Here is a 27,807-nt window from a genome sequence, read left to right on the forward strand (position 1 = left end):
TATGTACAAATCATATCTATACATATATTCATGCATAAATAACATGAAAACACCCAACAATGTGTCTTCAAATAATTCCTAGTAGTGGAGTATACCTACTAGAGGACTACACATACTCTTCTCAGTACAAGGGTTATTCTGTGTTTCTATAGAGAGAGAAAAAAAAAGGGTTCTAGGAGAGAGAAAAAGAGAGATACTGATTACCCATACAGTTAAAATCTTATTCTTCTAAACATAATACGTATATTATATGCGAGAGTTATAACCACCCACAATTCTATCTCCTAAATTATTCCTCCATGATTCTACTAACAAAATTAAAGTCATTCAGGAAAGTCTTAAAACGGCACAAAACCGTCAGAAGAACTATACAAATCATAGAAAAAGGGCTCTTGAGTGTGAAACAGGTGACCATGTGCTCATAAGGGTAATTTCAATGAAGGATCAATTGAGATTTGGCGAAAAGGCAAATTATCACCTCTCATCACTATTAAAAAAAAGTCAATCACTTGATATACTATTATTGTAATTTTTTTTCCCACTAAAATATGAAGTTGCTTTCTACCTCTATTTTTTACTTTTCTGTTGTATTATATATCATGAATCATCAGAGCAACGAGCACAGCTTGCATCGATCCTTTATCAAATAAATGCAACCTTTTCAAAAGTCAGAGGCATCCTTCAAAAAAAAAAAAAAAGGTCTTTCTACATATATTCAACAAGTAAATTTAGTGCAAGTGAATGATCATAAGAAAATGTAGGTAAATTATCCATTCATATCATCTTTGTTAAAAAAAGTCAGTCACCTGGTATGCCACCATTGCATTTTTTTTTTTTTTTTAATTTTTGTTTTCTCTTCTCCCACTAAAATATGAAGTTGCTTTTATTTAATAAATGCATCACTTTTAGAAGTTGGGGCATGTTGATAAAATAAATAAATAAATAAATAAAAATATAAAAAGACTTTTAATTTTAACTGCATATATTCAACAACTAAATTTAGTGCAAGTGAATGATCATAAAAGAATGTGGTTAAATTATTCATTCATGATTCACACTACATCATCACTCTTAAAAAATGTCGATCACCTGACTTGCCGCAATTGCATTTTTTTTTTCTTTTTCCCCCCTAAAATATGAAATTACTTTCTACTTCCATTTTTAACTTTTCGGCGGCATGCTGATAATAAATAAATAAATAAAGATCATAAGTTTTTTGAATTTTTTTAATATTTAGTGATTCTTTTTTAAAATTTGCATCAATTTTTTTTTTTATATAAATTTTCCGATCAATCTAGAAGAATCTAAAAAATATATATTTTTTGAAAAAATCTAAAAAAATTAATACTAAAAATAAAAAAGGCAAACTTTTTTTTGTCTTTCGTGGATGTTTTAAATATTTATTTATTTATTTACTTTGCTAATTCATCTAATCAAGTAGAACTTAAAAATCTATAATTTTTTGAAAATTTTAAAAAAATTTACTAAAACGAAAAAAAAATCCCAAAAAAAAAAAAAAAGAAACCAATTTCAAACACCAAATTTCAAAACCTTTCATTTAAAAATAAAATAAAATAAAAGTCTATGAAAATTATTTTTATTTGCAAGAATGATGAAACAAAAATGAAATTGTCACATAATATTCTTTATATTTCCTGTATATTTTTTTTGTAAAAATAGAAATTTTCAAATTCTAATGATTAACTGTTATAAATTTTAAACATGTGACAAAAGTTAGTCTCAATACACGAGACTTTTGTCACTATAGAATCTGAAAAAGTCAAATATATACAACTTTATTCTGATTTAAAAAAAATTATTTTTATAATTTGAACTCATAATACTCAGAAACAACCTTAATGTCACGCCAAGGCCTGCCCTCATGTATATATAACCCCCCCCCCAAAAAAAAAGTATTCGATGTGTTAGGGGAAAAAAGAAAAAGAAAAAGAAGTGATTGTATCTTGGTGAAAAAAGGAAAAGAAAAAAAGAAAAGGGGCACTTACTAGCAAATCCCATACACAAAGTTTAAAATCTATCTAATCTCAAAACAAAACACTTGTACCAATTAGTTCTACATATTTTTAATTATTATCAATTTTTTTTTTTTATAACATTGAAAACGTTATTACATTTCACCACTGCCAGACTTCTGTTAGACAGTCATCGAAGACTCGCCGAAATATTCAACGTCACCGGAAGTCGCCGGAGTATCATCGAAAGTTCACTGCAGTATTATCGGAGTGTTCTGAACATCACTGGAAGTCGCTGGAATGTCCAAAATATTCGTTGAACATCAAGAACATCATTGGAGGAAAAAAAAAAAAAGGGGCGGCAAAATATATATTATTTTTCAATTTTTGTAGGGTTTAAATAAATAATCTCCAATGTTGATCAAATTGAAAAACAAGCTTTAAAATTGTAAAATGTTATAGTTTTGATACATGATTCTATTAAGCATTTATCTTCATTCATCAAACTAGAAAATATGTTATGAAACTACAAAATTTTACAGTTATAAAGAATATTATGAAACTGTAAAATTTTATAATTTTAAAGGATGATTTATTTCAACACCAAAAAAACTGAAACTAAAATTTTACAATTTTCATCGATTATAACTAAAACTTAAAAACAATTTATTCCGAATTTGAAAATTATCTCCATTAAAACAGGAAAATAGAAGGGTGTAGTAGAGAAAAGGTAGAAAAATTGATAAATCGAAGAAAAGAAACAAATATAGAGATAATATCGTACTCCGACAACTATTTTTGGTTTAGATCTAGTTGGATTTCATGTAAATTTACTCAGATCTGACTATCAGATCTGAATAGATCTACTCATCTTTTTCACCGAAAACTCATCTCTATCGTCGTCGATGAGGGTGAAGTAAAGAGTCAATGGTCAGTAGTTGTCGGTGAACTCTAAGCAATGGTGGTCGTTGGTCGTCGAAAACTATATATTAGAAAGAGAAAGATAAGAAGTAAGGAACGATCACCGATCACCGAAAATCATGAAGAGAAAGAAGGAAAGAATAACGAATGCACACAAAGAATAAAGAAGAAAAATAGATGATGAATTTTTTAGAGTATTCAAAAGGTTGTGGGACTAAAAATAAACTTATCCTCTTTTAAATAGAACTTCTAAGACATTTGTCCAAAAGTAAAAAAGAAAAGAAGATGGGCTGAATTTAAGAAGATTAGCCCGTTAGCAAAGTGTTTCAATAATGGTGTGAGCATGCTGGAAAATGAGGTTAAGCGACTGGATCTGGGTTTGGGCTCTATCCCAGTCACTGATGCATATGCGTGGTTTAAAATAATTATTTTTATTTTTACTATTTTGATAATTGATTAAAATATTTTAATATAGTATAACACATCGGATTTAGTCATGCACAATAATCACTGTTGTGCATCCTCTCAGGCTCACTTTGGATCCTTCTTCGATCGACGAAACTATTCGTTTTTTAGGAATCATCGAGTATAATATACTAGCAAAAATTTAAATTGATCATTTCATTTAATTGGATTTGTCTCTAAATAAATGAAAGATTTTGTTAATGTGTGTTCAAAGGGCATATGTTAATGATATTTAAAACATTTGTACATCTTACATGAAAGTGAGTACAATAGAGAATATAAATTTCTTTTAAAATAACTTAACATATGTTTTAAAGATACATGTCAACAAAACCCATGAATAGATCGTAGGTGATAGGTGTATTTGCATCATGGAATCAATATGTATGACGTATATATTGTCGTATTGTTGTGTTGTGTGATTTCTAATTCATATATGAATCCTTAATTAAAAATACAAAATATATGAAAGCATTAAAAAAATTTCCCCACCATTTACATTTCATGAAATTTCTACTAAAATAAAATTATTCATAAAAAAAAAAATTACTTTCAACTAAATTTTATTTTTTTAATTTATTTTCTTTGTTACTAGATTGACTTTAAAATAGTAAATGAAAATATCAAATTATCTTAAATAAAAAAAAAAAAAAGACTACTGACTCCAAAACAAATTTTACATATATATATATATATATATATTTTTTCAACTAGATAAAGTTATATAAGGAATATAAATAAGTCATACCACCCCTTAGTGAAAATAATATTAAAATATACATCTATTCATCTATTAAATAGGTTATTTGTGTCAACTTTTTATTATGTAGATTAGCCACTATTTGACATTTTTATTTATATGTTATCGTATCTAAAACTTACTAATCCTAACTCGTTAATTTCGTACATGAGTCGTGTTGTGTCAAAAAATTTCACCTCTAGTACTTTTCAAATATGTCTCTAAGTAAACATAAAGCAAACAATGTATGGATTAAGCACTGCAACTACTTACAATAATTAAGAGGGAATAAGGGAAGAAAAACTTGCATCACAGTGAGACTTGCAAACAATTTTGTGGTTACAAGTTATGCCCAAATATGATTAGGCAACAATGCAAATGCTAGTTCACTATAGTGAATTGTTAAACAAAAATATACAGAGAGACTACAAACGATACCCAAATTCAGGAGATTCATCTTGTCAGAAACCAAATCAATAAGCAAAACACGAAAGGATTGTTTTCATCTTATGAACTAACACATGCTCAAGAAACCTACAACATGGGAATCTGATAGCATCAGCATAGCAAGTTCTTGCTCAACCACAGTACATCTATGATTTGTCGAGGGAAAAGAAAAGGAAAAGAAAATGGAAGTTCACGCCTACTCACTGCGGCTCCAACTTCGAAGGAGGAAACGCCCCGCTATAAACAAAGAGGCTGTCATCACTATAAGGATGGTTGTACCCTCTGCTATCCACTTCATGGCTTGCTGACGTGGATGCTGAGTCAGCATTTGGGTTTAGACCAGCAATTCGCATAATGTTCTCAATCTCATTTACCACCTCACCCATTGTAGGCCTCTCGGCTCCTGCATCTTCAACACACTTCATTGCTAGATCCACGAACTTATCTAATCCTCCTAATGTGAGGTCCAAAATGGTTGGGTCAAGAAGATCGTGAAGATTATATCTGACTTGTGTCTTGTCCATTTTCAGCTTCACCTCTCTTACAATGTATTTGCCTTTCTCAATTGGCTGTCTTGCAGTTACCAGCTCTAGCATTAGCACTCCAAAGCTATATACGTCACTCTTTTCAGTCAACTGTTGTGTCATGTAATATTCAGGATCCATATAACCCTACACCAAAAATTTTTTTGGCTCTTAGTCCAAAAATCGTAATTGATATCATGCATCTCCAAATAACTCAAAATTGTAGCCTTGTGGTCCCATAAATTTGTTGAAGCCCTGATTTTCTTTAAGCAAATATAAAATGATGCCCTTCCTTTTTCACAATGTATAAGACATGCACAAAATAAAGAAACAAACAGAAGAGAGAAGACTTCTGGACATAAAACAGACTACTAATTAATTATTTTAAACTGTTGTGAGATGTCCTCTATTTATTTTACATTAATGAGTATGGTAAGGGGCCTTTTGTGGAGGGGGAGGACCGAGACTGTTAGCTGGTATATATTATAATTTTCAGGTAGGGTTTTATAGAGTGCTCAAAATAGAGAGCTGTGTTGAGAGGTTAATAGTCTTCTCATAATCCTTATGACTATAGTGGATTTGTTCTCTCTGTGTCTCCATTGTGGACATAGGTACCTGCCAAATCATGTATATGTTGTGTTCTTATTTTGTGTGTGTGCTTGTTCCTTTATTTATTGCTTTATTGTTTGATTGAAACTACGGTTTTGCACAACATAAACTATGCCTCGTTTAGTCCCCACTGAAGGGGCCTTGGGAAGGTTACATTAGGTATAGACCTACCATTCGACATGATATGCACAAAGTGGCTACTTGCAAGTTCTGACTTACATTATTTTATTTTATTATTTATTGAGGTGGGGGAATTGGGGGTAAGGAGCCATTAAACGAGTCACCACCATAAAAAATAAAAAAGAAGAAGAAGAAGGTTATTAATAGCTGTAGATAGGAAGAAATTACAGTATCTGTTTAGTTATCTTCTAAATAAAACACAATAAGGGGTTTCATTTATTATTGTATTTGGTTCAGTGTTCACCACATGGACCTCTATGACTACTTGAGAACTGTTTCACAAGAATTTCTCATAATGGAGAACTGCTAAAATAGATGGATGATTGCTAGAATTCAGATGAGCTCTGTAAAAATCTTATCATACTCAAATATTTTGTAAATTAGTATCCTTTCAAATGCAGGGTTACGAATAGAATATACTGACCATTGTTCCCTTGACTTGAGTGGTAACATGACCCTTTTCTACATCACCCATAAGCTTGGAGAGACCAAAATCAGAAACTTTTGCATTCAAGCGTTCATCCAATAAGATATTGTTAGATTTGATGTCCCTGTGTATAATCGGAGGGTTGGCAAGTTCATGCAGATATTGCAAACCTCTTGCTACTCCAAGGGCTATTCGAAGCCTCCTCATCCAATCCAACCTGATTCCTGTCTTGCCTGCACAAGTAAAATTTATTTTAGTTATTATTTTTCCATTGGATGCCTCTGTTCCCCAAGATAATGGGTCTGGTAGTGCAGTTTATGAATTGTATTATTATTTATTCCTGAGTTCTGCTATAAAAATAGAAATTTTGAACAAAATGATGCAGTTGAACTAGAGCCATTCATTTTAAGACAAAAATCCCATCAAGATGACCCTTCATTTCCAAAATGTCATTGCCACACAATCCTAGATGTTTTTATGTATAGCTTTTCTGTAAGAATAGACTATTCCTCCATTCCCCTCTTCTTTCGCTAGAGAATAAAAGTTATGTAAAACATTCAAGTTTGAATGAGGTACAAGGGCCTGTTTGGTGCATCTTATGGGGCTGATTATAACTTTTTGTTTTGAAATTTTGTGCTAGAGTATTTCGTGTAACTTCTACTTATAGCTTATGAGGCAAAAATAGCTTAAATAAACTGGGGAAAAAAAAAAGAAGATTATTGAGAATAAGGGAAATTGGTGTTTCTAGCTTCTGCTTCTAATTATCAGTTTTTAGTTTGCAAGAAGCAGCACCAAACAGGCCCTCAGAATGATGAGGCCACAGGAGCATTTCGATTTCCATTTTTTGAATGTAAAGAATCTTGTATTCTACTCTTTACTTTTTTCTTATTCTTTTTTATATTTCTTCCTCAGCTAAAATCAACTCACACGGGTATTCACTAGCAAGTTGCAGACAAGTAATGACAAACTTGTGAAACAAAGAATGCCATTACATGCATTAATCATAAAGAAAGCATATGAAGCACAAGATTAGGCTATGTTTGGATTTAGGATTTGGGTAGGGACACGTGAGGGAAAGGAAAAGCCGAAGGAAATGTGAATGAAATATAAAAAAAATTTCTCCATTTCCCTCACCTTTTCCTTTCCTCTGCCTTTTTAAATTCCTATCCAAATCTATGATCCAAATCCAGCCTTAGTGTCCATCTTTGGTGGAGAAGATTAGGAAATGAGTGTAACTACCTGAAAGGCTCTCCTTCAGTGTACCATTTGGAATATACTCATACACCAACATATGTTCGACTTTCTCGAAACAGAAACCCAACAAGCTGACAACATTCTTATGATGTACCCTTGATAGAAGCTCAATTTCAGTTTTGAACTCATGACCACCCTGCATAGATCCTTGTTGAGCCCTTTTGACAGCAACTAGTTGCCCGGTGGGAAGAGCTCCTCTATATACCTATAAATAAAATGAAAAGGTGAGAATATGGAAGTCATACTGCACTGAGAAATACTTTTCAAAAACATTTAAGGTGGATAACAAATATGCTACCGAAAAAACTAAAAAAATGGAAAGACGCTCTAAAAATGAAAATTAACAGCACATAAACCAGAAATAATAAATTGGGCAAATTATGCCATTGATCCCTATAGTTTAGGAGTAGTGTCACTTTAGTCCTCATGGTTTCAATTGTGACGGATTTAGTCCCTACACTTTCATAACCAAATCAAATTAGTCGCCAAGCTTAAAATAAAAATAATATATCATCCCAAAAGTTTGATTCATTGCTCTAAGGCTCATCTATTTAATAGTTAAAGTATATTTTACCCCTTCTGATACTTTTAATTGCAGAACTTAGAGCCGAAATAAATACTAGTTTGAGATATATATCTAAATTAGAAAATTACTTAAGAGTAACAATTCTTTAAATACTAGTTTGAGATATGTATCCAAACATGCCTTTTCTAAAGCTATTTGTGCCTTAAGAGCAACAATTATTTAATTATAATTGATTATAGACTGCCCAAATGGAATAGCTAATATAGAATTTAATCTAATTAACTGATTTTCTAATTCAGATATATATGCCAAACTAGTATTTATTTCGGCTCCAAGTTCTGCAATTAGAAGGGACAAAATATATTTTAACCAAGGTTTTAAAAAGCGGCCGCAACCGTTACGTAACGCCGTTACGTAACGGTTTTGGCATTTACCGCCACCCGTTATGGCCGCTTTTGCAGTGTGATTGAGAATCACAGGTGTGTCGGCCGTAGCGGCTGCCATAGCGGTCGTAACGGTGTCGTAATGGCCTGTTACGCACCGTTACGTAACGGTTTCAAACTGTTTCTTTCAAAAAAACACACAAAAAAAGCTGAAAATAGGGGAAGAGGGATAGAGAGAAGAGAGAAGATAAAGAGAGAAAATAGAGGGGCAAGAGATAGAGAGAGAGAAGAGGGAAGATGAAGAACATGTTATTGATTTGTTGAAACCAAGGTTTTGAAAAGCGGTTGCGGTCGCCGTAACGGTAGCGGTGACGCGGTTGCGGTTGCGAGGTGTAAAGGCCGTAGTGTAACGGTTGCGGTAACCGGAACCGTGAATTTTTTTATTTTTCTCACAATTTGAAAAAAATTTACCGATACGCATATTTTTTTTCCATAATCATATTTATTGGGTTAAAAATAAATATTGATCAATTTTTGTAAATTTTTAAGTATGATCCAATATATTTCATATTTTTAAATCATTATAAACTGAGTTTTTTACATTTTATTTTAATAATTAATAACTTTATATTATATAAAAAATCAATTACTAACTATTATATATAAGATAAACAATGACAAAAGTAAGAGAATAAATAAGAGCCTAAATATATATATACATATTTTAACCAAACTAAATAGATAATGACCACACTTATTATTATTATTATTATTATTATTATTATTATTATTATTATTATTATTTTCAAACAATATATAGATAGACACACACAAACAAAATAGTTTAGTGATAGCAGTTGAATAGAATAGCATAGGTCTTACAGTTTCAACAAATCAATAACATGTTCTTCATCTTCCCTCTTCTCTCTCTCTATCTCTTGCCCCTCTATTTTCTCTCTTTATCTTCTCTCTTCTCTCTATCCCTCTTCCCCTATTTTCAGCTTTTTTTGTGTGTTTTTTTGAAAGAAACAGTTTGAAACCGTTACGTAACGGTGCGTAACAGGCCATTACGACACCGTTACGACCGCTATGGCAGCCGCTACGGCCGACACACCTGTGATTCTCAATCACACTGCAAAAGCGGCCATAACGGGTGGCGGTAAATGCCAAAACCGTTACGTAACGGCGTTACGTAACGGTTGCGGCCGCTTTTTAAAACCTTGGTTGAAACTGTAAGACCTATGCTATTCTATTCAACTGCTATCACTAAACTATTTTGTTTGTGTGTGTCTATCTATATATTGTTTGAAAATAATAATAATAATAATAATAATAATAATAATAATAATAATAATAATAATAAGTGTGGTCATTATCTATTTAGTTTGGTTAAAATATGTATATATATATTTAGGCTCTTATTTATTCTCTTACTTTTGTCATTGTTTATCTTATATATAATAGTTAGTAATTGATTTTTTATATAATATAAAGTTATTAATTATTAAAATAAAATGTAAAAAACTCAGTTTATAATGATTTAAAAATATGAAATATATTGGATCATACTTAAAAATTTACAAAAATTGATCAATATTTATTTTTAACCCAATAAATATGATTATGGAAAAAAAATATGCGTATCGGTAAATTTTTTTCAAATTGTGAGAAAAATAAAAAAATTCACGGTTCCGGTTACCGCAACCGTTACACTACGGCCTTTACACCTCGCAACCGCAACCGCGTCACCGCTACCGTTACGGCGACCGCAACCGCTTTTCAAAACCTTGATTTTAACTATTAAATAGATGGACTTATAGTAATTAGTCAAACTTTTGGGATGATATGTTATTTCTATTTTAAGCTTTGGGACTAATTTGATTTGGTTATGAAAGTGTAGGGACTAATGCTGTGTTTAATTGGGGGATTTGAGGAGGGATTTGGAAAGGAAAATGGAAAAGGTAGGTAAAATGTGAATAAAGCATACCTATATTTCACTTAGTTTCACACACCTTTTCCCTTTCCCTTTGTAAATCCCTCCCCAAATCCTTCAATCAAACACAGCGAAAATCTGTCACAATTGAAACTATAAGGAATAAATTGATATTGCCCGATGGTATAATTGACCCAAATATTATATATTTACTTTTCAGAATTTTCAGATAACTATGCAAGTATGGTAGTGTTGTAATTATTTGATTTATCAATGAGACGCCTGGATGGTTCATACAATTTCAAAGATCACATGCCTACTTTTCATTAAATATAGACCCAAATTTTTTTTTTTTATGAAGACAAGAAAAGATTCACAAGCTATTCTCTCCAGCAACAAGAATATAAAAAATTAACCTTCCCATATCCACCAGCTCCAATAACGTTGCCTTCTGAAAAATTGTTTGTGTATTTCTTAAGCTCTTCAAATGAGAAACTTCTAGCACCTTTTAAGTGAGGAACATCACCGCTCCTTTTATTTTGTTCCCAAGAAGCTGCATTGATATGACATTAAGGCAATAACTCAAACCCACGTAAAAGATATGATTATGAAAAAATACTTTGTTAAGATTATTTCCAAATTTTACCAAAAGGATTGTTCTGTTTATCAGCTATTTCAGCTCTTCTCTTTTGACGGAAAGCATAAATTCCTGCAAGGAGAGACAATAGCACAAGGACCGAACCACCAATTGCCGCTCCGATAATTATGCCAATACTCAATGATTTGCGTTTAGTTCCTTCTGGATATGATATGAGAGAGAGAGAGAGAGAGAGATTAGGATAAGACACAACAGAATCTGTAACATATTTATCACACATTGGTGTTAATACCTGCAAAATACTCATATAAGTCACCAATGAAAAAATAGGGTCCAAAAGTGACATTGTTAGGCTTGAAAGTTTGGTTGCTGAACACAAACCCAATCCCAGAAATTCCTGTGCGATTGAAACGGTCTTCACCATATGGAAAAAATTCTACGCTTAGCACAAGGTAATCATCTGCATTTTTAGTCGGATTACTCAGATAAACTGAATCCACAGAGAGTTGATGGGACCGGAAAAACGTCATCATTGACTCTGCAAGAGACGTGTAGATACCGGAGTTTCCCAGGTCTGAAAAGGAAGGAGCTCTGAAGAACAGGGTACCATGGTATGGATACGCACATCTACAGTGGGGGCTAGAAATTTGATTTGAACTGCACATAACAGGAGTGCAATTATCTGGCAGTGTTGTATATGAGGAGTTGGGCTGTTGAATGGTACAGTATGCTTCTGTCACTCCTGTTTCCTCGCAAACTGGATTTCTTGCAAGTCTGCCGAAAGTAAAGCAAAGACAAGTAAATAGATGATATGTCCAGTCAATATAACTTCTGAAAATGAATCTAAATATTATGCTCCATTTGTTTGGGCGGACAACATTTTTTGGCGTTTGGTACAACAGAAAACAAACTTATTTGGGTGGAAAATGTTTTCAACTTTTAAGAGGTGGAAAAAGTTTTCTGGACCACCGCACTACCACCACCACATCACCACTACCACCATCATTGCCACTACCCTACCACCTCACCATCACCATCACCGTCACCGTCGCCCCACCACCACCGCCACCGCCACCGCTACTGCCAGCTCCAAGCCACCACCACCACTACACCACCACCGCTACCATCTCTGCCTCCAGCTCCACCACTACTAATACAATCATTAGTACATTAATTTCGAAGACGCACCTATAGGAAAAAGTTTTCTTTAAAAAATATTTTTTGGAAAAAGTTTTCTGTAGAAAATTCTTTTTGCCGAAACAAACGGAGCATTAGTTCTTTAACACCATCTTGATGACAGAATGGCCAAAAAGTCAAATGATATAGTTTACTGCTTACATTATCTTAATCTTGCCGTTTGCTATCTTTGCAAAGTCACCAATAGAAACTACTAAATTGTTCTGCAAATCTATAAGTTGCAGTTGTTCGCTATAGCTGGAGCCAACATCCAGAGTGCCATTAAGCTGATTTGTCCTTAATACACTGAGACATGCCAAAGCAGTTTGCTTATGATTATAATGGTGATGACGTAAGATATAAAACTAGAATCAATTGTGCTAAAACATAGGGAGATAAGTCCTTTAAATTACTATGGATTCTAGACTATCATATGGAATGCATTCTTGTAGTCCATTATAATATGAGATTAAACTGGTACTTACACAGTTTGTAATTGAGGAAGGCTGAAGAGGGTGATCGGAATTGAACCTTGAAGTTGTGTGGATTCCATCATTCTGCCAGTACAAAGTTAGCCGAAACATATTTATAGCAGATACTCTGACAAGCTGTTTGCAAGTGCATAGAACCAGACACTATTTGTCAACAAAGAATGAGCGCACACACATACAGGGAGCTCTGCTTTTGTCACATTAGGGGTTTAAGCCTTTATCGTGACATAGCTAGTTCCAAGCCAAAATAGAAGGTTAGCTGAAATTAAGTCAATCCCTACATCCTCCTGATCAGTGGTGATGGAAACAATAATATCTTTGGTTTAATGATTATGATAAGCATCTTTCAGGGTTCTTTCAACCAGATTAGTCTGTTTGCTGCAGCTCCATATAACTTTTTGTTTTGAGAATATGTGTAGTCAGAGTGTTTGGTGCTTCTTTTGCTTACTGCTTATGAGGCAGCAATAACTTAATAAGCTGAAAAAACTTATTAATGAGAAACAGAGGGAGAATGCTGTTAGCTTTCGCTTTCTAATTATCAGTTTTCAACTTGCTAGAAGTTACACCAAACAAGCCCTATGAAAGATTGATTCCTACGTCATTTCCCCCCCTAAATTGATTAGGCAGCGGACATCATCAAAGCAAATAATAGAATTCTAGAAACTTGATCCCCCAAAAGAAAATCATCAAAAGGTTCCTTAAATTTAGTGACATTATTTCAATATGAAGTCATCCTTGGTCATGTCAGGATGAAGCCATATAGATTCTAGGTCTCCATGGTAATTTTCTGTCTAGTAATTTGAAATTCTGCCAGATGCCCTACAACCATGTTTAATAGCAATCAATAGTTTGATCCAAAAATCCAATTCCTATGCTTAGGAAATCATAAACCATAGAGGAAAAACAAGGTTGCTTTAGGTTGAAAACAATGCAAAACCTTCCCATTAAATCCATCTAAACATTAATAACATTCAAGACAATGCCCAATGATGCGGGTTGTTTGCTAATTATACCTAGTTTATCTTCATGTGGATCAAAATTCCAGTTTCAGAAAAAAAATTAAAAATTAAAAATTAAAAAATTTAAAAAATTAGAAAGGACTAACCCGGAATAAAATGGGATTAACCATAGTATGATCAAGGCAGGAGTACACTAATGAAGTAATGGTGGACGGAAAGACAACACCAAAAGTTGAAATATGAGTGAGTCAACGAATTAAGAAGATGTTGCAACTTGGAATAAGAAATAGAAGTTCTATAAAATCATGAGGCAAGTCATGTGTTAAAATTGATGTATTATTGATTGATGTATTGATGTTGTTTATATTACAAATGGTGAGTGGCTCATTATATAGGAGAGGGTGAGTGTAGTAGGTGAGGAGTAGGTGGTGGTAGGTGATGGTAAATTGGTGGTAAGTGATGGTAAATTTTAACAGCCCCCCGCAAACTCAAGGAGGATAGAAACTAACCAACTTGAGTTTGGAGAGAGTAACAAAACAAGAAAATACATAAAAATAAAAGAGGATAGGAGACACTGTATGGTCGTGTCAGACCGATGGTGAAGACACTGTATGGTGGTGTCATAACGTTGTAGAGGACACTGTATGGGGGTGTCATAACGTTGTAGAGGACACTGTATGGTGGTGTCATAACGGTGTAGAGGACACTGGATGGCGGTGTCAGACCGATGTAGAAGACAGTTTATGGGGTCATGTCGGACCGTTGTAGCAGACAATGTGGTGACAGTTGTTGTGACAGTTTACAGAGTCTTGCTGGACCCTTGCAGAAACTAACCGGAATCAATATCGGGACAGTTTACAGAGTCTTGTCGGACCCGTAAAGGAACTAACCGAAATTAATGTCGGGACAGTTTACAGAGTCTTGTCGGACCCATAAAGGAGCTAACTGGAATTAATGTCGGGACAGTTTACAGAGTCTTGTCGGACCCATAAGGGAGTTAACCGGAATCAATGTCGGGACAGTTTACAGAGTCTTGTCGGACCCCTAAAAAGTCGCACCCTCAAAAGGTGTGCCCAATCTATCAAAAAACATGCCATCAAAAGGTGTGCCCAATCCATAAAAAGGCGTGCCATCAAAAGGCGAGCCCAAGTCATAAAAAGGTGTGCCGGACATGATGGCGAGGCACGTGAGTGCCTTGGCTGGCGCGCCCGTTTGTCGTCTGGCGTCAAGTGGCGCGCGATACGCGTGGCTGCCTCGGCTATTTAACCAAGGTTGATGCTGAGGCTGAGGCAGACAAAAAACTTCTGAAAATCCTCTGAAAACACTCTTCCTTGGCTGAGAGAGAAACTCTGTAATACTCTGTAACCAACCCGTCTCTGAAACACTCAGCAACATGGCCTCTTCTTCCCGTCCAGCTACCCAGAACATGGCCTCCTCTTCCCGTGGTCTGCTCACGCTCTTTCCAGAATTGAACGAGTCCACAAGAGAAATAACTGGTGCGGTGGCCAGTGAACCTCAACCAAACACCTCTGGTTTTGCTCCGTTGAACTTTCCGATGCGGTCGGTGGAGCAAAAAATGGCGGTGCAAACTGATATTGAGGCCAATCAGTATACTCTGAAGTCATGTGTGGAAACCATGACTGCGGTCACAAACCTGTCGCACCGGCTGCAGAGCAGGACAAATGAGGTGCAACAGTTAAACTCCCAGCTGGCTCTGCTCCAACGCATGTATAAGGATGCGCGAGCAGAGATAAGTGTGCTAAAGACAGAAAACAAGGAGCTGAAGCGGAAGGCCACCGTGATGTTCCGATTTGGAGGTCCACCATATGCTGTAGTGGAGGAGCAGGGAGGAGGCAACTTGCTTGGTGGTCTAGGAAGCACGGAGGCAACACCGTCAAGGGCCGCTCAGGACGGAGGCAAGAAGAAGAGACTGGCGGCAGAGTAGAGAAGAAAAATCCCACCTGTGGATGTGGGTGGTTGTTTGTATTTTTTTATTTTTTTTATTTTATTTTATTATTTTTTTTTTTTTTTTGTATGGGGGAACATGGTGATCGGGGTGAGCCCCGACATGAATAAAAAAAGGACAAGTTGGGGGAATGAAAACCGAGATGGTTTTTTTTTTTTTTTTTTTTGGGTGGTGGTGAAAATAAGAATAATGATAATAAATAAAAGGAAGTGGTGGAAGGTAGGGGAATCAAGGAAGGCTAGTATAATAGATTGGAGTGGGGAAAAGAATGATGGGAATGTTGAGTATATAATAAAAAATGGGTATTTGAAAGAGATTAAAAAAGGAATTTAGAGAAAATAAATAAAAATAATAGATTTAGAAATTAAACGGAAGAAAGAGTGAGGAGAAGCCCACGTGGGTGGCTTTGTTTTTTATTTTTTTATTTTTTTTTTATTTTTTATTTTTTTGTTTTAAGATAAAATAAAATAAAATAATAAAATAAAGAAAGTGTCATAAAAGGGATGCACATGGGTTCTGAGGGGGTTCATAATAATAATAAGAATAAACGGAAGTGGGAATAAAAGGGATGCACATGGGTTCTGAGATAAAGAGAATAAAAAAATATTATAATAAACATATTAAAATAAAAAAAAAAGTGCTCTGGATTATTATAAGAAAGTGATAATAAAAAAGAAAGTTTGGACGGTGGATGGTTGTTTTTCAAAAAAAATGGAGTAGAATAAATATAAAAAAAGAAAAGAAAGTGGAAAGATAAGAGAGGTTGATGTAAAAATATTAAAAATGTGTTCCTCATAAAAAAAGAAGATCTGCCGCATCGAGAAGATCTGCCTTCATCATGCCATAGAGTGGGCATTGATGAAGGCACATGAGCATTACTATCTTCAAATGCTGGCCACTGCAGGCTTGTAAATGGCAGTAAATGTGGGTCAAACATTCCCAAAGAACCTCCATCGGTAGGAGGTACTACTGCAGTTGTAGAATTTCCAATGCCCTGAGTAGATGCCATGTGTTGAGGCAAATCAAACGTGGCCCATCCTTCATTCTTCGGGACAACCTCATCTGGTGATTTTTTATCCAAGGTTGCTGCTGGCTGCTGATGAGGCATATCAGCGAATAGATCTAAAGATGAGGGATTTGTTTGGGATGGTTGATGAGCATGCAAAGTTGGAACTGAAGCAATAGAAGATGGCTGAAACAAATCTACTGGAGGAGTTGATAGGTCGGGAAAGAGAGTGAAAGACAAAATGATTGAGGGACCGTCGGTAATAGAGAGGAGATCGTTGCCGACGAGGAGGTAGAGTACGCCTTCGACGAAGCAACCGTTCGTGCCGAGGACTGCGAGGGCGAAGCGGCGGCGCTAGAAGTCGTAGAAGATGCGGTGGTGGTGGAGATGATGGATTGGTTGCTGCGAAGAAGATGAGTCGCAGATCTGTTGAAATCCGCAGGAGCCGAATCAAAAAAAGGAAGAAGAGTTTCTGGTATGTGTTGAAAAACTCCAGCAGGCAGCGAAGGCAAGGTTGCCGGCCAGCTGCCTGCCGGAAAGAAAGGAGTATAGGCCTAAATCTTATAGCTCTGATACCATGTTAAAATTGATGTATTATTGATTGATGTATTGATGTTGTTTATATTACAAATGGTGAGTGGCTCATTATATAGGAGAGGGTGAGTGTAGTAGGTGAGGAGTAGGTGGTGGTAGGTGATGGTAAATTGGTGGTAAGTGATGGTAAATTTTAACATCATGCATTATGGTATACAATGATAGGCTATCTGAAGCAAATTTTTGTAATTTTCTTAGCTGAAATGCATAGGTTTGGATGAATGACTGGTAGAGGAGAAAAGATAGGCCTAGAAACAATTTGCTTCACCCAAAACTGGGAAATGAGAACAATATAAGAAAATTGGCTGCAATGGCTCAGTTATTTGTAGCAAAGCCCACAAGAAAACACCACCAAGCAGTGAAAATTTTCAAGTTAAAGATATTCCAAAGACAAAGAAAGCCAAAGTTCATGATTAAGACTGTGTTAGGATCATGGATTCGGAAAGGAAAAGGAAAAGACTACATAAGTGGGAAAAAAAAAAAAAAGTTTGTTTCATTTACATTCCCCTCACCTTTTCCTTTCCCTTTCCAAATTCTTATCCAAATCCATGATCCAAACAGACATAAGTGTGCATAAAGAGGCATGATCACTATGATGCAACAAAACATAAGGACCTAGACAAGGCTAAATGGTGGAAAAGGACTCCTATAGCATTTTCTTAAATAGTTCAGAGAATTCTGGTTGAGTTAATTGTGTATTTGTGCGTGATTTCATGCATGTATGAATATCGACTATTGAGAGAGAGAGAGAGAGAGAGAGAGAGATACAATGTTGTCAAGGACTTTAAGGTTGAAAACCACGGAGGACAATTTGACACATCAAAAGTATTATTGCTCATATCCCTGCGAATAACATTTTGGTCAAAGAATAAAATTAGAAAATACCATGTATTGTATAATTATGAAACAAAAAAGAGAGAGAAGAAAAGATGATAGCAAGAATCATGTATTTGTTTTAAAAGAGAAAACAAGGAATTAACTAGATCATCCATTTGAAAAGGTGTTGCTTCTTACACATAGTTGAGAAAAGTCATGCCCATAAGATTCGGCAAGGGGCCAGTCAGTCGATTGTTGGATAAGAATCTGAAAGTGGAAAATCAAAAGCCTGAAATAATAAGCTGAAAATCTAATGTAGGATAAGTTAACTACCTGGAAACAAGTAGAGATTCTTAAATTAGAAAAGTATTTGTTTTGTCTGCTTACAGCTCTCGGATGTTTGCAAGGTTGCTGAGGTTTGATGGTACGGGCCCAATTAATAAGTTCCTATCGAGGCGTCTGTTGCAACACAAGATATACTCAATTCAAAAACTTTCATGGAAATTCACAGATTGCAAGTATCTTGTTATGATTTTATAGAGTATGTGATAGAGATACTCACAGCACCTCCAAAGTCTGCACGAGTCCTAGCGTTGAAGGGATGCTTCCCCGGAGGTTGTTTCTTTCAAAAAGCCTGCTCAAATTAATTCATGTGAACGTTTTGAAATTATTTTCCAGATTGAGAGTATTTTGTATGAGAATTGGACTGCCCAGAAATTAAATCCAACATTCCACATCATACAAAAGAAACAAGTTCAACAAAGTGAACACAGAGTCATCTTTGAACTGAAAAGTTTAGAACTTACACATGTATCAAAATCATCTTTGAACTGAAAAGTTTAGATGGGATTTCGCCAGAGAGATTATTCTTTCCAAAATGACTGTACATAATAGAAAGGTCATTAGTATATGAAAATAAACAACATAGAAAGGACTAATTAGATTAACTACACACGCACACATAGACTTATTGGACATACAAGTGCTTCGTATTAACCAGCATATCCAGACCAGGTGTGGTCGCATTAGAGACAGGGATAGTTCCTTCAAGCTTATTGTCAGCGAGATCCAGCCAATAAAGTTTTGATAGATTACCAATTGCAGGTGGTATGTTTCCAATGAAGCTGTTGGAATTTAGAGATCTGCAAAATACAAAATAAAAGTATCGAAATATAGGCCAAGACATGGAACTGTTCGGTAAATAGTAAGCCATACTCAAACATTCAGTAAAGGCACAATTCAACTGAAAATTTTTGGAATGGAAATATGTGAAAGGTTAGATGGTATGAATGCAAACAATGGAGCTTCCAATGCAAGATTTGAAGGACCAAAATGTATCCCATATTCATTTTTTCTCCTTTTTTGAAAGCATGAAGGAGGTTCATCCCAAGAAGTCGGGTATGGAAGCAATTATTCTTGAAAGGTAAATTTTTGTAAATGAATTATTTGTGCTCAAATAAGAAGGAGCATTCAATTATTGGGTCAAAAATATGTGGGAGGTTGCAGTTAATGTCCTTTACATTTTCTGATTATTGAGATAAACTGTTTCACCCTCAGAACTTATTAGAATAATCAGAAAATGTAAAGGACATTAACTATGACCTTCCACGGGTTTTTAACACAATAATTGAATACTCCCTCTAATTTGAGAATGTATAATTCATTTACAAAATTTTAAATTTAACTTTCTGCAATACATATGAAGGAATGTTGGAATGAGGAAAACTACGACCATGCTATTCCTACCGAAAGAAACTAAATTGGTAAAACCATGCTGTCACTTTTCTGGCAAGACTTCCATATCTTAAGTTACACAAACAGAAGAAAAATGACAAAGTCCAAACCCTTACAAAATGCGCAGCTCCTGCAGAGATCCTATTGTGTCAGGAATTGGACCACTGAAACCGCAACCAACCAGGATTCTGAGATGCAAGTACAAACAATTGGTTTATTACAAGGTTATATATATCCATCTTAGTAATCACCCACTATATAAAAACAATTAAAATTTTTCTTACAGGTTTGTTAGCTTCTTCAATTTTCCAATTGATGGAGGAAGAGATCCTGTTAAACCCTTGTTGTAAGATAGATCCCTATATGCAGAAGCTAATTGTCAGAAATTAATTTTACTAATTCTTATGAGGAAGTAATGAAAAAGAAAAACAGTGACAACTTCAAACAATTATTATTTCTCAAGATTAATACTTGTCGCACGCACTAAGTCTAGCATTAGAAATTTTATAATTTTATTTCTTAATATTTATTTTAATTATAGTTTAATTAAGAGTCTAATTAGAACTCTTTGATTTTTATTTTATTAAGCATTAATTAGGCTTTAGTTTCTTATTTTGGAATTTGGGTTAATGGTCTATAAAGATTGTGTTTTGCATTTTATTAGTTAGATTTGGATTAATAATGTTGAGTGTTTTGGTTTTGGATTAATTTCATATCTTTTTTTACTAAAATATTCCATAATGGTTTGGGTCTTCCCTTTCCATCTACAGTGATCATATATCACTCTTGCTATTACTTCTACATGTGTTTATTGTCTATGACCAAATCATCTCAGTCTATTTTCTCTCAAATTAGCTTCAATTGGTGCTACTTCTAGCATTTTGAGAATGCATTCATTTTTAATTCTATCTTTCTTGATGTTACTACACATTCATCTTAAAGTCCTCATCTTAGCTATACTGTGTTGTTATTTCTTACTTGCACAACATTTGTCTCAAAAAGCATCATTGGCCTTATAGTTATTCCATAAAATTTCTTTTTCAATTTTGTTGGTATTCGTCAATTTCATAATACACCAGAAGAGCCAACCTCTCGCATCATCTCCAACCTTCTCATCTTTATAAATAATTGAATCCAGATAATAAAATTGATCATTCTTTGATATATTGGTTTTTGTTCTTCATTTATCCACTATTTCTATTATTATTAGTTACACTCCATATTTTAGTTTTAGTCCTACTTATTTTAAACCTTTTTTACTCATATTTCTCTCCAAATTTGTGATTTAGTGCTACCATATATTCATCCTAAATGTATCTAGGCAATTCATCCATGGCTAGGAGGGAAGGACTCGAGGTTAACCTTTGGTGTAGTCCAACATTGATTGGAAAGTCACTTCTTTCTCCGGCAAGTGATCTAATTGTAGCCATAGTCCCATCATACAGATACTTTATTGTATCAACATACTCCCTTGCCACTCCCTCTTTTGTGTTTTTTCTAACACCTACCATATTATATCTCTAAACACCATATTACAAACTTGTTCTAAATTTATACAAAGTATATAAAGATCTCTTCTTCTACCTCGCAACCTTTATATGTTAAGTAATCTGTTTTTCTAATAGAAAATAATCTGTTTGACTCCCTTATAAAAGTTTAATTATTTGTTCGTAATTAATGAAAATGAAAATTAGCAATCAACTGTTTAATATGTATTATATAGACGAACCAACAAGGAGCACTAATTGATGATAAATATGATGAGTGCCTCGCATAACCAAAAATAATTAAGTGATGTAACCCAGCAATGAATGGTGGTCTTTGAAAAAGCCAAACAAGTATGGTAGTCCAGAATGAACAATGTTAACTGAATAACGCTTCATTAATTAGATCTATTTATGGGAGAAGAGGGACAAAGAAAATAGAAGACCTACAGAGCTTGTAATTCAGACAACAATTCAATTTCCCCAGACAGCTGACCAACCAAACCCACGCTTGCCAGCGTTCTGGAATTGAAGGTAATAGTTAACCTCAGTTATAAAAATGCAACATAATCAACACTCCATAAGCATTAAAAGGAAAAGCACAAATATTTTTTTATTTTCCAGCAAAAGGAAAAACACAATTAGGGAGTTACATAGATGTCACACGTGAATTGGTGCACCGAATTCCATCCCAACTACTGCCACATGGATCCGACCCAACCCAATTGGGTGGTGCGTTTTGCCAGACATCTTTGAGAGCAAATAGAGCAATATCTACATCATAAATAAAACAAATTTGAGTTATATCACAGCTCAAAATCACTAACATAAACTCACCAATCCATTCCTGATAGATGAAAGAACCTAGCAAGATAAATCATGAAGGATTAGAATTGAGTTCAACCCATTTTTGCATGAGGATTCAGGAATACAGACGTGAGAACCCAACAGCAGCTAGAAATCCAAAAAAAGAAAAAGAAAAAGAAAAAAGAAAAAGAGGAACAACTTTCTAGAGCTCAGCCTCTTAACAGATTTCATTTGACCAAGAATTTTCTAGTTCAAGGATTACCACTTCTGAATAATCAAGAACATATGATATTTCAGTTAAAGAACTGGGACATCTAAAGCTTGCTTCCAAGTGACCCCAAAACTAGTATGCAGGCTGAAAACTTGATGCTAAATAAGACCTAAGATTTCTACTTTCGGAAAGCAGTTAACACATAGTAGGAATGCAACTATGTATTCCAGAGGTGGGAAAGGATTCACATCCTTACATTGTGGAAATTATTCCCAGGTAAATTAGAAAACTCCAGACAGAAATGGCCTCTTATAACCCAGTCAAGGACATAAATTTAAAATCTCTCATTCCCAACTTCCTTTTTAACTAACTTGATCATAAAATAAACTATTTTGCAACTACAGGTCTCGAATTGGAGCTTTGACTGATGACTGGAAGTTCCAAGTAAGTAAGCTTGCAGTGGTGAATCGAGAAGACCGTATCTAGACCCTTCAAATCATGTTTGAGCCTATGTTCAAACCCAGTCCCTATTTGAGTAAGGCTCCTTTGATCACTGAAAGACTTGGGGCTAAAAATAAAAGTAAAAATATATATTTATTCAAACTTTGAATCTCAAATCTTGTGTCGTTTGGAAACCAAGAAAAGACAATATCCAGCCGCGGAGTGGAGATCATTTTAATTGTCAATATAAGAAGCAACATAAAACACAATTTTTTTATTTCATTTTTGTTTCTTCACAATAAATGAGGCGTGAGAAAAAAAACCATGAACAGGTCTAGTATATACTTGTGTTTTTGGAGGATGCATTAACTGATGAGCAGAGATGTATTCTTGATTGTATTAATCAAAGCAAGAAAGAACACATATTGGAGCCTCTCATATGCATATATCATTCAACAATAATATAACTATTAATAATTTAGGCATAAGAATGGAACTTACAGTCATTATTCGTCTGCGCTGCTACAAGTAAAATTTGGACAGAAACAACCAGCAGACAGATCCAAATTCTTGAACCCATTATTCAAGAAAGAACCACAGAGATTCTTGAGCTCACTGAATTACAATGAAAACACTTCGAAACCACCCAATTCATTCCTTCAGTTCCTATTGTTCACTATAACTCTTCAAGATAAGAAAGTTCTTCACGACTGTAGTCAACATATGCATAGCTGCAATTAGAAACAATATGAAAGCACATGGATACACAAATTATTTGTTCAAGTAATTACAATACAACAATTGCAATCTAATTTTTCCTTCATAGAAAATAAATAAAACAGGAAAAAATAAAAATAAAAATAAAAATATCCAGTTTAGTTTACTGGTTGATTGCAGCACCGAAATCAATATGAACTAATTGTAAATATGAAGGGTTTCTGAGAGAAAACTTGCTAGTCTTGTAGATACCTCAAGAAGGAGAAAGACTCAAGGTAAAATTAACGGGCCATGGACAAGTTTGATTTTTGACTAATAGATTAGTCATTAGGGGCAAGAGCACTAGCACCTTCACTGAGGAACTAATTTCCACTTGGGTCATTTTCAAGGAAGCTGTCAGCCAATTGTGCAGCATGATAATCAATGCTACAATATTTGAAACTTTAATATGGTGCTCTAATAATTTTAATGGATATATACAGCCCATCTAATGATATGTTTTGATTTTTTATTTTATTTTTTTGAAGTTTTCACTCTATTAAAACTTTAATTTTAATTTTAGGAGAATATATGTTGACCTTTTTTTTTAACTAGGGGTTGTAAATGTAACACCACGTGAGAATTTTGTGTGAATTTCTCTTTTTCTCCATTCCAATGCACTCTCATCCACACAAGTGTGAATTTCAAAATACGGATGTGTTTGGTTTGATTTTAAGAGATAAATTTTTAAAAGAAAATTTTGAATTTTTTTTTTTTTTTTTGGGGTTTGTTTAATTATATATTTTGAAAATAGTTTTAGATGATGAGAGTTTAGAATGATTTGATATTTTATTATAGTTGAGTAAACATGTGTAAGAAAAAAAAAATGATTGAGAAGGAGAGGAGAAAAAAAGTGGTTGATTGATGTGTGGAAGAGAAAAAATGATTTTAGAAAAATAAAATTCTAAAATCACTAAATCAAATAAAATTATTATTATTATTATTATTATTTTTTTTTTTTTGTTTCTTAAAAACAAATCAACCAATGCCAATAATTGCAAGATGCGAGTTGAAATTTTGTGTAACGGGGCATACACGGTGGTGTAACCTTCATTTGTCCCATCTATCTCTCTCTCTCTCTCTCCAAAAACAATGATCAACGACGACCCTAAGAACAGAGTGGAAAATTATTTACAAACAGAGGCCTTGTTTGATTTATGTTTATGGAATAGTTTTTGAAATAAAAAGTGCGAAACTTATTTGGTTTGTCTTCTTTCAGAAATGATTTTTGAAAATTATTTTGAGGAGAGTGTTTTAAAAATAGTGATTGATTGGATGTGTAATAGAGAAAGTAATTTTAAAAAGAGTGATTGATTTTGAATTTTTTTTTAAAAAAAATTGTTTGATTTAATTATTCTTAAAAATTTATTTATAGAAAAAAAATTTCAAATTTTTTTTTAAAAAACAAACTAAACAAGGCCAGAGTTTTCCTAACACACCATCCAACAACTGTCACTTTATTAGCTATAGATCGAACAATCAATCAATATTCAATTCCAAAAGGTCAGGGAATCATAACACACACCTCTGTAAAAGAATAAAGTTTTGGACCCCCACTGGGGTACTGGGGTCACCTCCCATTGGTCCAAAAAAAATAGTTTTTTTTTTTTTCTTTTTTTTTTGAGTTTTCAGCCAACCCCACGCCGACACGTGGCACTGGGGGTCACTGGGGGTCACCCCCACTGGGGGTCTGTAGCATTGCTGCTCTGTAAAATTTGTAATCCACTTTTCGCTGCCAGTGTTGTTGTCAGCCACAGCAGAGTCGTAAGAATCCGGATCCTCGGCCGCCCTATTCGGCAGCCCTACCCGGCAGCCCTCCAAAATGACATCGTTTTGGGAGTTTTTTGTTTTTTGTTTTGTTTTGTTTTTTTTTCTTTTCTTCTTCTTCGTTCTTGCTTTCTCTCTCTTCGAAACCAGAGGGGAGGGGAGAGGGAGAAGAGGGAGGAAGGAGGAGGGAGGAGGCTGCAAGCTCGCCATCGCAGCTCGTCGCCTCTCCGCCGGCCGTCGCATCCGTCCGATCGTCGCCCGATCCAGCTCGTCGCAGCAGCTGCACCGCCGTCGCCGCAGCTGCACCGTCGTCGCCTCCGCCTCCTCCTCCTCCTCCTCCTCCTCCCCCACTGGTTATGGCCCCCTCCAATCCGGCCCTTCCCTTCCTCCTCCTCCTCCTCCCTCCTCCTTCCTCCTTCCTCCATCTTCCTCTCCTTCCTCCCTCTCTTTCCTCTGCGTTTTTTTTTTTTGGAAATTTGCCCCCCAAACGACGTCGTTTTGGGGGCTGCTGGAAACGGCTGCCGGGTAGGGCGGCCGAGAATCCGGACTCGAGTGGTAATGGGTTCGGATCCTCGGTTGCCCTTCACGGTGGCCCTTTCCTGTAGGCCCCAAAACGACGTCGTTTTGGGGGCAAATTTTCAAAAAAAAAAAACGCAGAGGAAGAGGGAGGAATGAGCAGAGGAAGAGGGAGGAAGGAGGAGGGAGGAGGAGGAGGAGGAGAAAGGGAAGGGCCGGACTGGAGGGGGCCATAATCACAGGGGGAGAAGGAGGAGGCGGGGCCGGACGGCGGCGGGAGCTGCTGCGACGAGCGATGGCGGGCGATGATCGGGAGGCTGCTACGGCGGGCGGCGAGGTGACGAGCTGCGACGGCGAGCTCGCAGCCTCCTTCCTCCTCCTCCCTTCTCCTTCCTCCCTCTTTCTCTCCTTCCTCCCTCTTCCTCTGCATTTTTTTTTTTTGAAAATTTGCCCCCAAAACGACGTCATTTTGGGGGCTATAGGAAAGGGCCGCCGAGAAGGGCGACCGAGGATCCAAATTCGAGTGGTAATCATCTAAAATGCAAAAACATGCTCTCTTTTTTTTCACTCTTCTGCTCTGACATCATACATACTATACATACATGGGTTTATAATAATAATAATAATAATCATATATGTTTTTGCTACTTGGATTGATTCTTACTTGGGGTGATCATGGTCCGGATTGGATCGAATTTGAGTAAAATTAGGACCAATTTGTTATCTACGAATCTTGAAAAATTAGAACTAATCCAATTCGTTTAAGTCGTGGAACCAATCCGAACCAACCCATTTAAATACGGATTGGATCGGTTTAGGATCACGGATTTATATAATTAAATAACAAAAATATATATATATATATATATAATACTTTATTTTCATAAAAATATAAATATAGCACATATTAGTTTCACAATAGTAACATGTCTTTTCATAATAACGACAAACTATTCTATAATTTAAACAACCATAAAGAAACTAGTTCCATCGTAAATATTTAGACCATTACAAATTAACACAAAAAACTAGCAAACAAAAGTAATAAAAGAAGATACTATGTAAGTTTAGGTTTGGATTTAAGTTTTATATGAAATGAGATAAGATACTATGCAAGAGGGTATATAATAAAATATAGACTATTGGTATACGGTCCGGATCGGTTCAAATCCGAAATTGTGGGATTCAATCCGGAATCAATCCGTGAACTACGAATTTTTAATTTTTTAATCCGAAACCAAATTACGGATTCAAAATACCAATCCAAACCTATTAAATTGGACTGAACTGAATTAAATTACGAATTCCACGAATTCCTTACTCAGCCCTACTTGGTACTTCCAAAACCCAGCAATTAACTACTAGATCAAATTTCAAATGCTGATTATAGAAAAAGGGTGGGTTTTGTTTGGATGCTTGTGTCGGACCACAGTTGACCAGAACGGGTCATCCGAAGACTCGCGGCTCTACTTCTTACCACACAAGTCTCTCTCTCTCTCCTCTTTATAATTTCTTTTCTTATTTATTTGAAAAAAATTTAATTGCTCCACAAAATAATTGTGAATTCATAAGAAAAAAAAAGTAAGATAATAGTTATTAATATTTATAATTTTATTATTGATTTTAAAATTATTTTAAAAAAATTACACTGAATTGTAATTTTCCTATTTATTCCATATAAAGTTTATTTTGTCTTAAGAAAAAGAACTTTAGTAGTCATATTTATTAGTGTAAAGTACTAATAAATTTTAAATAGTGATTTTATAAATTGTTTGGTCCGTTATTTTTTTTATGGATTCAAAGGTTTCATTCTAGTGTGAATTATATAAAAGGTCAAACATAAATGCCAGCGTATTATATGTTGAGGTACAAATGTGAGTTTTCTCATAATGTTAAAATTATTAAACGTAACATTTCAAAAAAACTTTTTAGCGTATTTTTTCCAAACATAACACTCTAATGTAACACTCAAAAAATCGTACCATTCCAATTAATACACTAAAAAGCTCTTTAGTGTAGTTTTCTCAAACGTAACACTCCAATCAATGTAACACACAAAAACTTTTTAGTATACTTTTCCTAAACATAATATTCCAATGTAACA

At 34.8% G+C, this 27,807-nt stretch overlaps 1 protein-coding gene across 12 annotated transcripts; it reads right to left on the reverse strand.

Annotated features, from left to right (window-relative positions):
* Positions 1 to 4,391: 4,391 nt before the first annotated feature.
* Positions 4,392 to 23,831, reverse strand: LOC114318378 (leucine-rich repeat receptor protein kinase HPCA1). Of its 12 annotated transcripts, none has more exons than XM_028265256.2 (20): positions 23,634 to 23,831; positions 23,166 to 23,374; positions 21,859 to 21,979; positions 21,656 to 21,727; positions 20,006 to 20,080; positions 19,838 to 19,909; positions 18,968 to 19,129; positions 18,794 to 18,868; positions 18,550 to 18,621; positions 18,375 to 18,446; positions 18,186 to 18,254; positions 17,940 to 18,014; positions 12,641 to 12,712; positions 12,318 to 12,461; positions 11,272 to 11,753; positions 11,028 to 11,177; positions 10,798 to 10,934; positions 7,525 to 7,744; positions 6,283 to 6,518; positions 4,392 to 5,216 (listed from the first exon to the last, which is right to left on the reverse strand). In XM_028265256.2, exons 2-20 carry the CDS (start codon positions 23,242 to 23,244, stop codon positions 4,746 to 4,748), a joined length of 2,856 nt encoding a protein of 951 aa, XP_028121057.2. In that variant the 5' UTR covers positions 23,245 to 23,374; positions 23,634 to 23,831; the 3' UTR covers positions 4,392 to 4,745. The 12 variants fall into 12 exon arrangements, with proteins under 12 accessions (XP_028121057.2, XP_028121055.2, XP_028121056.2 ...); XM_028265254.2 differs by having other exon boundaries at positions 11,028 to 11,180; XM_028265255.2 differs by having other exon boundaries at positions 11,028 to 11,180; positions 23,166 to 23,395; positions 23,634 to 23,829.
* Between the last annotated feature and the right edge of the window lie 3,976 nt (positions 23,832 to 27,807).

This window comes from Camellia sinensis, chromosome 8 (genome assembly GCF_055761805.1).
Source record: "Camellia sinensis isolate YWXY chromosome 8, ASM5576180v1, whole genome shotgun sequence".
NCBI lineage: Eukaryota > Viridiplantae > Streptophyta > Magnoliopsida > Ericales > Theaceae > Camellia > Camellia sinensis.